The 10697-nt window shown below is 43.9% G+C and overlaps 1 protein-coding gene across 1 annotated transcript; it reads right to left on the bottom strand.

Moving 5' to 3' along the window:
* Positions 1 to 5152: 5152 nt before the first annotated feature.
* LOC148671261 (scavenger receptor cysteine-rich domain-containing protein SCART1-like) lies at positions 5153 to 10495 on the bottom strand. The gene is made up of 5 exons (XM_088631042.1): positions 10245 to 10495; positions 9609 to 9923; positions 7194 to 7421; positions 6953 to 7051; positions 5153 to 5556 (listed from the first exon to the last, which is right to left on the bottom strand). The coding sequence occupies exons 1-5, from the start codon at positions 10423 to 10425 to the stop codon at positions 5153 to 5155; spliced, it is 1227 nt and encodes a 408-aa protein (XP_088487168.1). The 5' UTR covers positions 10426 to 10495.
* Between the last annotated feature and the right edge of the window lie 202 nt (positions 10496 to 10697).

Below are 10697 nucleotides of genomic sequence, written 5' to 3'. Positions count from 1 at the left end.
GAGAGAGAGTCAGATTCATGTAACTGGTACAGAATAGTACAGACTCTGTATTCAGAGGCTGAGATCCAAGAAAGAGTAGAGAGATTCAGACTCTGTGGGATTGGTGCAGAGTTTCCCCATGTGATTGGACTGAAATTACCCACCTGACAAGGCATCTGGACTCTGAGGTACAGTTACAGCATCATCATAGTACTCTGGGATCTCTTCTTTCAGAGAGGTTATCGAGTCTCCTGAACCACACAGAGAGACAGAGAATTTACACTTCAGGACTCAGACTTACTTTGACCATTGAGCTGCAAAGTAATTGGAAAGTGTGATTTTAAATGTTTTGTGGTGTATAGTTAAGCCAAAACTCTAGGGTCGCTGATTTATTTGATCTGAAAGGCAGTTTTTACAGCATGCTTTTCCGCAGTCTCCTTTTCTATCAAAACCAATTAGAGCAGCACCCCGTTTACCACCCCAGTATTGACCAGGTCTAGTTTTGCTGAGATAAGGCTAGTGTGAGGCAACACTGAAGAAACACGTGTGGTTATATTTATATAATTCAGGATTTTCTACATAAGTTCTCTAAATGGCATCCTGGTTTGAGGTGAGAGTGAGTACTGGACTGAAGACCTCCTCACTACCACACTGAGCCCCCTGACTCCACCTCCCCTCACCTGGTACTGGGTCTCCCTCACTGTCCTCCACATCATCGTATCCAGAGGGCAGCTCGTCAGAGAGGAATCTCCCTGTGAACAGGAGGACAGATCAATATTACCTGCAGTCAGACAGCAGACTCATTGTCTTCCACTGGCTGTGGAAGAAGCCAGGGTGTGAACAGTATCTCAGAGTTTGTGTGTATAAGGCAGATCAGGAACTGTGAACTGTGGTGTCAGTTACTTTGACACCAGTTGAGAAAAAAAAATCCTACAGTCAGTCAGCACTGTCTCTTACTGGGAGAGAAGCCAGGTTGTCAACAGAAACACAGAGTTTATGATGCTTTTCTTCACTTACTTTGACAGCAGTTGAGAAAGAAAACTCTACAGATTTAAAACCAGTATGGTGAGATTTTCTACAAGTGTTAAGTCCTCAGATCTTCCTCAGAAGATGGAGACTAATCACTCCTGAAGACTCTCTCCACTCACCTCTCCTGGGGGCGCTGTAGGTTCCCTCTCTGGCCAGTTTGTACTCTATTTCCTCGTAAACGGCATCATGATAGGGGGCGAGTGCTCCCTTAGATAGGGCTGTGTGAGAAAACACACTCAGGGTTAACATGCAGGGAGAGGAGTACAAGATCAAACATTGACTACTAAACCTTCTTTGGACATTACAGCACATAAATGTTATGCTTCTGGATTTGCAAATTTCCTGATATCCCCATCTGTAATTGTTGATAATCTTTTTTATACTTTAAATGGTTTTCTCTACCAGGTTTATTTCTCAAGGTAATTATGTAAATATAAGTTCCATGTGAGTGACAGAACTGACCACTAGAGGTCACTATGTGGATGGAGAGTTCCTTCCCTACCTTTCCTCAGATTCCTGTTCTGGATCAGCTGCCCCACTAACAGGGCCAGCACCACAAAGAGCAGAGCCCCCAGCAGCAGGAGGACCAGGGGCGAGGCAGACAGGCCTCCCAGTGGCTGTGTCTGGGGTGTTGTCCTGGTTCTGCCTGAGAGAGGGGGAGACAATGGATGAACAGGGATCAGGAGAGGTGCTCTTGGGCTCATATACACGTCGACACATGTCCTGTTCTCCTCCTGTTCCGATATGTGGCTATCATGGCTTCAGGGTGAACCCAAGATCAATGAAGAATAGTTAAGGATTCCCAATCTAACCCATCAGGACTGTCATTAAATCAGTGAGGAAAGAGAGGACACTAGCACAAGATCTACACTGGAAATCTGAAAACACTGATCTTCACTCTGAGAGAGGAGAGGAGACACTACAACAACACTGGGAATCTGAAGAGACAGAAAGACAGGAGTTATCAATGACAAGGAAGATTTCTGTTCACCTGTAGCTGTTGCTGGACTGGCTGTTGTCTCTGACAAACCTGTAAAAGAGATAGGAAAACTGTCATTATTTTTCCTTTGGTTTTACAGCAGGTTGAATCCACAGTGGTCTTAAAAAGAAAATCTTTACATTTGTTCCTTGAGGTCAAATCTAGGATTGCTGGATGAATGGTATCTTGTTCGGAATTAAAGCCTAGTGTTCTTCATACACAGGGCTACAAAACATCCCAATCTTGTGACTGATGATCTTAGTTGGTTCAGTTAGATATTAAGCAGTGATAGAGTATGGGTGACATCAGTCTAACTTCTCCATTGATCTGCTACCTTGTTCATCTACAGTTCTAAGACTCTCCTCACCTGTACAGGTAACCCCTGCATCCTCCTTGTGTCGACAGTCGCTCTGATTCAGTCCAGAGTGACAGCAGTCCCACAGGTGAAGTTCACTGCCTGTGCAGTTCACCTCGTCCAGCCAGATGGCACCACTCCCTGGTCCGAATGAGGCCTCTATTGCTGGACTCACTGCATCACCACAGCCCAGCTGTCTGCAGACCACCTGGGCATCCTGCAGGTCCCAGGAGTCGTCACAGACTGTCCCCCAGGAGCCCTCATACCGCAGCTCCACCCGGCCAGAGCAGTTAGTGCCTCCAGCCAGGCGCAGAGCCAGTGGGACTGAAAGTCAACAGAAAGGTTATTCAGTGTCATTAGATCTGTGACTGTAGACGAGAGCAGAGAGCTTACTGAGTGTCTTCAGCTCAGTGACGTTCGTAGAGGTTAGTGAGGTATTGAGTGGCTCTAGAAGAGAGCTGTATGGTTACTGTTCCTCAGCTCAGGGCTGCAGTGTCTCTGACTGTTTTACACACTGAACTCACCTGGGCAGTACCGCTGAGGCTGCTCTTCCTGAAGGGCTGGAGTGCTTCTCTCAGCTTCTTTTCTAGGACCTTCAAAGATTAATAATAATTATTTCATTTTATACATGTTTGGAGATAAATTAATAAGAATTCAGTTTAAAGCTTTTGTCTGTTCTAAAAATGGATAAACACTAATTCACAGAGCATTACTCTTCCCTCTGTACCTGAGCAGGTGATCTCAGCCACTTCCCGATCTGTGCAGTCATTCTGACCCCAGGGGGAGGAGGGACACTGCCACAGGGTGGAGTCGTGTTTGTGACAGGAGACAAAGTCCAGCCATTTGGGATCAGGGCTCAGCCTGGAGTTTGTCTCTCTGACGGTGCCCTTGTCTCCACAGCCAAGCTGTTTACAGATCACTGCAACTGTGATGTCTGTCATGCTGTTGGCACAGATGCTGCCCCAGGTGCCATTGTAGTAAACCTCTGTCTGTCCTGAACAGCCTGCAGATAGCCTCAGGAGAGTGTGATCTGCCAAGACAGCAGGGAAAGTCAAAGGAAACAAACCCTGACAAGACAGCCCAACGTTTAGTTCTGAACTGGAAAGAAACAACAAGCAAACAATGTGAACAACAACCAGTCTCATTTCCTGTACTAATCCAGTTATAACTGACTCACGTAATGAAACAAGGACAGCTGTACAATGACACAGCTGACATGAAGGTGACAGGAGTGTGTGGTTCTGTTCATTCAGAATCTGGACAGTGCATCACACAGAGCTTTAAAATCCCATTACATGATCAGGTTCTGATCCTAAACGTCATTCTGATCAGCTTGGCTATTTTGCAGCAGCGCAACTAAAAGACTGAGGCATGAAAGTAGAATGTGTGGCTCAGGGTGAGTGGCGCTGCACTATGAATGGAGAAAACGAGGCTCAGGGTGACATTTAACACCGTGTGGGTCATCAGGATCTGCCCGGAAGCCATTCTTGGAACAAATCAAAATGAAACATTTGAGGCAGAAAATCATGAAAGACAATTGATGTGAGAAGTTTGAAGATTGGATCCTAGATCTTACTGGAGGACTGAGATAAATATATCCCCATTCAATAGTGGAGGGGAATTCACATTCAGTGCCAGAGTTTCTTTCTTTCTTTATTTTTATTTTTACTGGGATGTGAATATGTGCATTCCCAGCTGTATCATAACTATATCTTAGTCTCTTTTTACAAAGCTTTGCGTGATCTTGGCCCAAAATATTTGAGTGGATCTTTTAGTCCCTTATAATCCCTCTCGTACACTTCAATCACAAGGAGCAGGTTACCTAGTTGTTCCTGGAATTAAAAAAGTCACAGCTGGCAACAGAGCAATTTCTTATAGAGCTCCCCAATTATGGAATAGCCTCCCCGCAGATGTGTGGAATGAAGAAGCACTCCCAATGTTCAAATCTGAGTTAAAAACATATTTGTTTAGTCTAGCCTTCCGATATATATTTAGGAAAAGCAAGCCATGCAACCTACCAATTTCTGCTTTCATTGTCATTCACTTTATTTCTTTTCTATCCATCCAATCTGAGGTGGACTGTTTGGAAGCCCAGGCCCAGAATCCAGCTCCTTCTACCTGTCGAACTCAACTTCCCAGAGAAATTTCAACTAGAGGAAACTACTGAACATTCCGGACATTGCTGGACTTTACCATACATTACTGAACTAAAAATACTAGTCTGCTTTTCCACCATGTAATATAATATAGATGACTTTCATATCTGTTCATTTTAATTAACTCGGTGCCGGCCAGAGGAGGATAGTGTCACGGATGTTGGAAGGGACGAACCGTGGAATGGCAGGAGAGCGAAAATAGACCCTATGCGTAGCAGCAGGACGGGCTCAGCTGTTCAGGAAATGCTGTATAGAAACCTACGCCCTCAGGCCATGGACAGGAGTGACCTGGAGCTAGGTGGGTCTCAGGACATCCGAACCTCAATGCTGAGTGAGGAGCAGAGCAGAAGCAGGAAGTAAACAGGCTACACAACAAGACACACCAGAAAGACATGAATAATCACAGGGAACTAGGAACAGGACAGAAGTGGAGTGCCCTCTAGGTGTACTGGGTGTGACAGATAGGCTCCCCCTTTCGAGCCTTGGTTCCTCTCAAGGTTTCTTCCTACTTTAGTCTAGGGGAGTTTTTCCTTGCCACTGTCGCCTTAGGCTTGCTCACTGGGGGTTCAGGCCCGGAAATCTGTAAAGCTGCATTGTGACAATGTCCGTTGTAAAAATACAAATAAAACTGAATTGTACTGAATTGAATTTTTCTCAATAAGATATATTTAAACACTCTAAATGCAAACCATATCCACAATGTGGAATTCGAGAATATGGATTATTTTTTTTAGCTCGCTTACCTGAACACAGGATTCTCACATCCTCCTTGTGTCCACAGTCATGCTGTCCCCACCCTGCTGAGGGACACTCCCACAGAGACGACTCGTTCCCCAGACAGCCCACCTCGTCCAGCCAGATGGGTCCAGTTCCCTGGCTGAAGGAGGCCGGCACTGGGGCACTGAGGGCCGTCCCACACTGGAGCTGCCTGCACACCACCTGAGAGTCTGCCAGGTCCCAGGAGTCATCGCAGACTGTCCCCCAGGAACCATTGTGATATACCTCCAGCCTCCCAGCACAGTCACCTCCTGCACCAACCAGCCTGAGGGAGCGCTGGGCTAGGAGAGACAGTGATATAGAGACATATATCATTATAGGTGGTGTGGTAATTCTCTGGTTAGCCTGTTTACGCATCATGGAGGATTTCAGATTATAGAGTTATAAGGGAAAAAAGTTTTATATAACAAGGGGTAAACTATGGATTTTTAGCCTGTCTTCAAATTAACTGTCTGTAGAAAATCCAAATAGAAATAGCTATTAGTCAGTGAATTCTGACCATTCGGAGGCTTAGAGAGATATCATTGCTGTTTGGGGCAATGCTGAGCAAAAACCAAGTTTTTGTTTAATCTTCATTGTCTGCATGTCAATTTCATCAGATTCTTATTTGCTAGCAATCAGTTAGTAAGACGTCTTCTTTTTTACTGCTTAACTCCTATATATAGCCTCTTTAGCACTGCCTAGTTCAGTGCTTTTGATATTTTTTTATTTGTTGGTGAAAATGAAAAAACATTCCATATTTCTTTTGAGTGAGAGCACACAGTAGGACATACGAGAAATTTGATGATTCAGGTTTAATATCCAAGGATTTAGCTTCAATTCAAGCCCTGGTCCAGGCCTCTACTGTCTATACTTCACAAGACATTGCACCCCAAAATGTTTAAGGGCACTTTCTTCCAGGCGGAAATTTTCCCTGGATTCTGTGACAACCTGAGACTCCATTTCCAATGGATTTGTTAAAATTCTGAATGTTTTAATATTTTTTTCTTGTTATATCAATGGAAATCCAGCTCATTCATTATAAAACATATATATTATATATAATTATATATCATATTACATATCATTATATATTATATATCATTAATACAACTAAAAAGATTATTTTTATGTACCAGTACTTTCAATGCTTATGAAGTAGTAAGTGCATCTACATCCATACTTTCCGGTAATGCCCACCAATCATTCTTTTCAAAAAAGAAATAGATAAAATGTTTCTTTCCTTAGGCTGTAGGCTTTCATCGTTCCCAGCTGTCTTAATTAATCTATTGACTTATCATGCAAATATTCTCATTTTTTATCTCTGTTGCTTACAACTGCAACAAAGGAGATCTTCATTAATTAGAAGCACAGGCCTCACATCTGTGATCTGCAGTGGATTAACCTGATGACTAAACACTGCATCTCTACAGTATGGGATGACTGTATTGAACAATATATGGAATCTCTTCTACAATCATACTCAAATTTCATACATTTATCACTGGTTTATTGCCAGTCCATATTAATGGACTTAAAATAATAACAAATATCACTTCATACAATATATTAACTGCTGCTGACAGGTCCAGTTGTTATATTTTGTGACAAATATTTTTAGGTTTGTGTTTAATGTCCTACATATCAATGTGCATCTAAAAAAAATTACTTTGAAAAAATACTTTGAATGGCTCCTACCTGAGCAGAGCAGGGCAGCATCCTGTCCAGTGTTGCAGCTAACTGTCTGTGGAGAACTGCAGTTCACCAGGTGAGACTCGTCCCCGGAGCACTGAATACCTGTCAGACACACAGCACTGTCACTGTCCCATACACAGAGGAGTTATAGACTTGTACTACAGAGCACTGAATACCTGTCAGACACACAGCACTGTCCCATACACAGAGGAGTTACAGACTTGTACTACAGAGCACTGAATACCTGTCAGACACAGTGCACTGTCGCCTGTCTCAAACACAGGGGAGTGGTATATTTGCACCACAGAGCCACAGCCCAGCTGTCTGCAGACCACAGAGGCCTCTCTGTAGCCCCAGGAGTGCTGGAGGAGTCTCCCCCAGGTGCTGTTGTAGTGAACCTCCACTTGGCCATCACAGTGACTCTCTCCTCCTGACAGCCGGACTCCACCGTCTAGAGCTGACAGGGAGGAACCTGTAAAAATCAATAATCATCAGGTTTCATCATCACACATCAACTCTGTAATCCGAGCTCACAGAGGCATTGCCTCCTGACCTGCATTTAGAATGAGAGGCTTCATCCTCTCCAGGTTACAGTAGCATCTGACTGATTTCACTTGTTTTATTTGTCTGTCAAATGCACAATCACAACCTTTGGGAAAATTTAACATGAACTGTCCCTGTTTTCTCTATCAGAAAATATCCATTATCTCATGTACAACCAAATGTTGTTGGTACATCATGTTATTATTTAGGTGTGTGTTTATTACATTGATTGACTACTGTTACGTCCCAGTGTATGATCTGTGTGTGTTTTTTTCTGTTATGTCCACACTGCTGACCCTTGATTGTTCTCCCTTCCCCATTGGCCCACCATTACACCACAATGTCCGTATGATGTCGTGATGATGAATTAGCTCTCAGCCAATCAGAACTCATTTTATTCACTATGTAACATGGAGGCTTTCAGGAAGAAAAGGCCTTTCGTTTGACTTCGGTCCCGTTTGGTTTTGATTATCGGTTCGTTTCGTTTCGCTTCTGGTTATTGCTTCGGTTTCGTTTGTTGGTTTGTTTTGCTTTGTGTGTGTGTGTATTTTCGTATAGCTTCGGCTTTGTTGTTTTGTTGGTTTTATGTTAGTTTCTTTGTACTTTGGTTTGTTTGTGTGTTCATCCTTGTTTTGCCATTACCTTGCCCCAGTGTTACATGTTCAACTTTTGTGTTCTTTTGTACCCTGCTCCTGTTGATTACTCTTGTTTTCCCTTATTTGTATTCCTGGTTCACTTGTGTTTTTGTGTGAACTTTGTACATAAGGTTAGTTTAGGTTGTTGGGTACACTTTACACACTTAGTTCATTTTGTATTAGTACACTAGTTTAGTATGGGTGAGTGCCATTTGTCCTGTATGGTTTTGGTTAGTCAGTGCAGGTTAGCTAGGGTGTTGAAGACGCCGAAGACCGTGTGTTTCGGGTTTTCTTTTATAGTTAGGTTAGCTTTCCCTCACTGTCCTAGCCAGCTCCATTTTGTTTGTTATTTTCTTTTCTTTGGCACCACTCTAGCTCCTTACCCTTGTTATCACGCTTCCTAGTCCCTCACTAAACCCACCTGCTTCCAAAAGAATTATCCTAAATGCTACACCCCTTTACCCCTAGACTTGGGGTCGTAACAACTACCTTCATGGAAAACTGTGTGTTACCCATCATCACAGACTTGTTTTCAATGATAGTCCTGCACATTTGAACATCATGGGTCAACTGAAGGAAAAATGGATACAGCTAGTTACTCCAATCAATGTATTTTACTCATGAAAAGTCTGGGTGAAGCCAGCGAATAAGACCAGTCAACCATGTGTGAATGGTTTTAAACATTTGTTTTATAACCCCTTCCAAATTTCATTTAATTCAAAAATACAAATTAATAATTTGAAGGATTTCCCTTCAACCAGCAGATATATCGCCCTGCAACTCACAACTGGTAACCCATTACAGCTAGCAGGTGTGAGCCTGGTCAATACCTGGATGGGAGACCTCCTGGGAAAAACTAAGCTTGCTGCTGGAAGAGGTGTTAGAGGTGCCAGCAGGGGATGCACACCCTTCGGCCTGTATGGGTTCTTATGTGCCAGTATAGCAATGGGGACACTATACTGTAAAACGGTGCCGTCGTTCGGATGAGATATAAAACTGAGGTCCTGACTCTCTGGGGTCTTTAAATATCCCAGGGTGTTTCTTAGAGGTGTCACCCTGGTGTCCTGGCCAAATTTCCCTCCCTGGCCAATCATGGCCTCAGAATAATCCCCATCTATGAATTGTTCTCCTCTCCACTGAGAGCTTTTGTATGGTGAGTGAACTGGCGCACTCTAGCTGCCGTCACATCATCCAAGTGGGGCTGCACATTGGTGGAAGTGGAAGGGAGTCACCACTACCTGTAAAGTACTTTCAGATGAGTGTCCAGAAAAGTGCTATATAAGTGTAAGAAGTTAATTCATGAGTTAGGAGACAACCGACTGACTCAAGGTGATTGCACATAAAACATCTAAAGTGTGTCAAGATTGTCTCTCATTTTGCACGTAATAAAGGCATGCAAAACTATCTCATGTCTGCCAATCATTGCTTCATCATAATTACAATGTTTAATATTCAAGATGTAAATGTGTGTTGGTTCTCACCAGAGCAGATGACCCCTGCGTCCTGTCCATGAGAGCACCCTGCTCTCCCCCATGAAGAGACAGTGCAGTGTGAGAGATGGCTTTCATTGCCCCGGCACTCAAACACATCAGCCCATACTGGTCCACTGCCCTGTCCAAACCAGGCCTGTCCTGGTGCTGCTACAGCCTCCCCGCAGCCCAGCTGCTGGCAGAGAACACTGGCATCTCTCGGGTCCCAGTACTGGTCACACACTGTCCCCCATTTACTGTCGTACTGCAACTCCACTCGGCCAGAGCAGGAGTCCGAGCCATTCACCAGCCTGAACCCTGTGTATCCTGCACACAGGACAGGGATTATAGTTAGGAATTGTGCAGTACTTACACACACTCTTCACACTTACACAAACCAATACTGTCCTACAAGTACCTGAACGTGTTGAATTCCAATTGAATTTGAATGCTTTATTCATCAGCAAAGGTGGCAATTTAAAGTTTAATTAATTTACTGTTAATAAGAAGATTGGTGTAGTGAATCTTCATGGTTAAACACCAATCCCCAGTGCTGACACAGTTATTGTAGCAATCATCAGTTTCTCTTTTAAACTTCAGTTTTGAGCTCCATTAAAGACAAAATGAAATAAATTATCCTCCTCTTACCAAAACACTCCAGTCCCACATCGTTCTCATGGGTGCAGCTCTGTGTCTTTGTGGAGGACTTTGGACAGAAGAACAGGTGCGATTCACTTCCCTGGCACTGGAGCTCCTCTGTCCAGACCTGTCCTTCCCCCTTCCCAAAATGAGCCCCCTTCATCACCTGTGAGGGAACCCCACAGTCCATCTCTCGACAGACAACTTCTGCATCCTGCCAGTCAAAGTCAGAGTCACACACTGAGCCCCAGGTCTCTCCGTGCTGCACTTCCAGTCTCCCAGAGCAGAGATCACTGCCTCCAACCACTCTGACCCCTCGATGAGCTGGAATTTCAGAACAATAACAGAGATCACTGTCCCTGACCTTTCTGACCCCTCAATGAGCTGGAATATCAGAACAATAACAGAGATCACTGTCCCTGACCACTCGATATGCTTGAATATAAGAAAAGATAGGAAGAC

This window comes from Lepisosteus platostomus, chromosome 5, assembly GCF_059453375.1.
Source record: "Lepisosteus platostomus isolate fLepPlt1 chromosome 5, fLepPlt1.hap1, whole genome shotgun sequence".
Lineage (NCBI taxonomy): Eukaryota > Metazoa > Chordata > Actinopteri > Semionotiformes > Lepisosteidae > Lepisosteus > Lepisosteus platostomus.
The sequence above is the reverse complement of the archived record's forward strand: the minus strand, read 5'-3'. Positions and strand labels throughout refer to the sequence as shown.

Excerpts from the sequence above, each read along its gene's own strand:
- LOC148671261 (XM_088631042.1), bottom strand. The coding sequence starts at position 10,425 with ATGGACTGTGGGGTTCCCTCACAGGTGATGAAGGGGGCTCATTTTGGG. Across the intron at positions 7,422-9,608 it reads CGCAGGGGTCATCTGCTCTG|GTTCCTCCCTGTCAGCTCTA; the intron begins GTGAGAACCAAC and ends TGATTTTTACAG. Across the intron at positions 7,052-7,193 it reads CAGTGCACTGTGTCTGACAG|GTATTCAGTGCTCCGGGGAC; the intron begins GTATTCAGTGCT and ends TGTGTCTGACAG.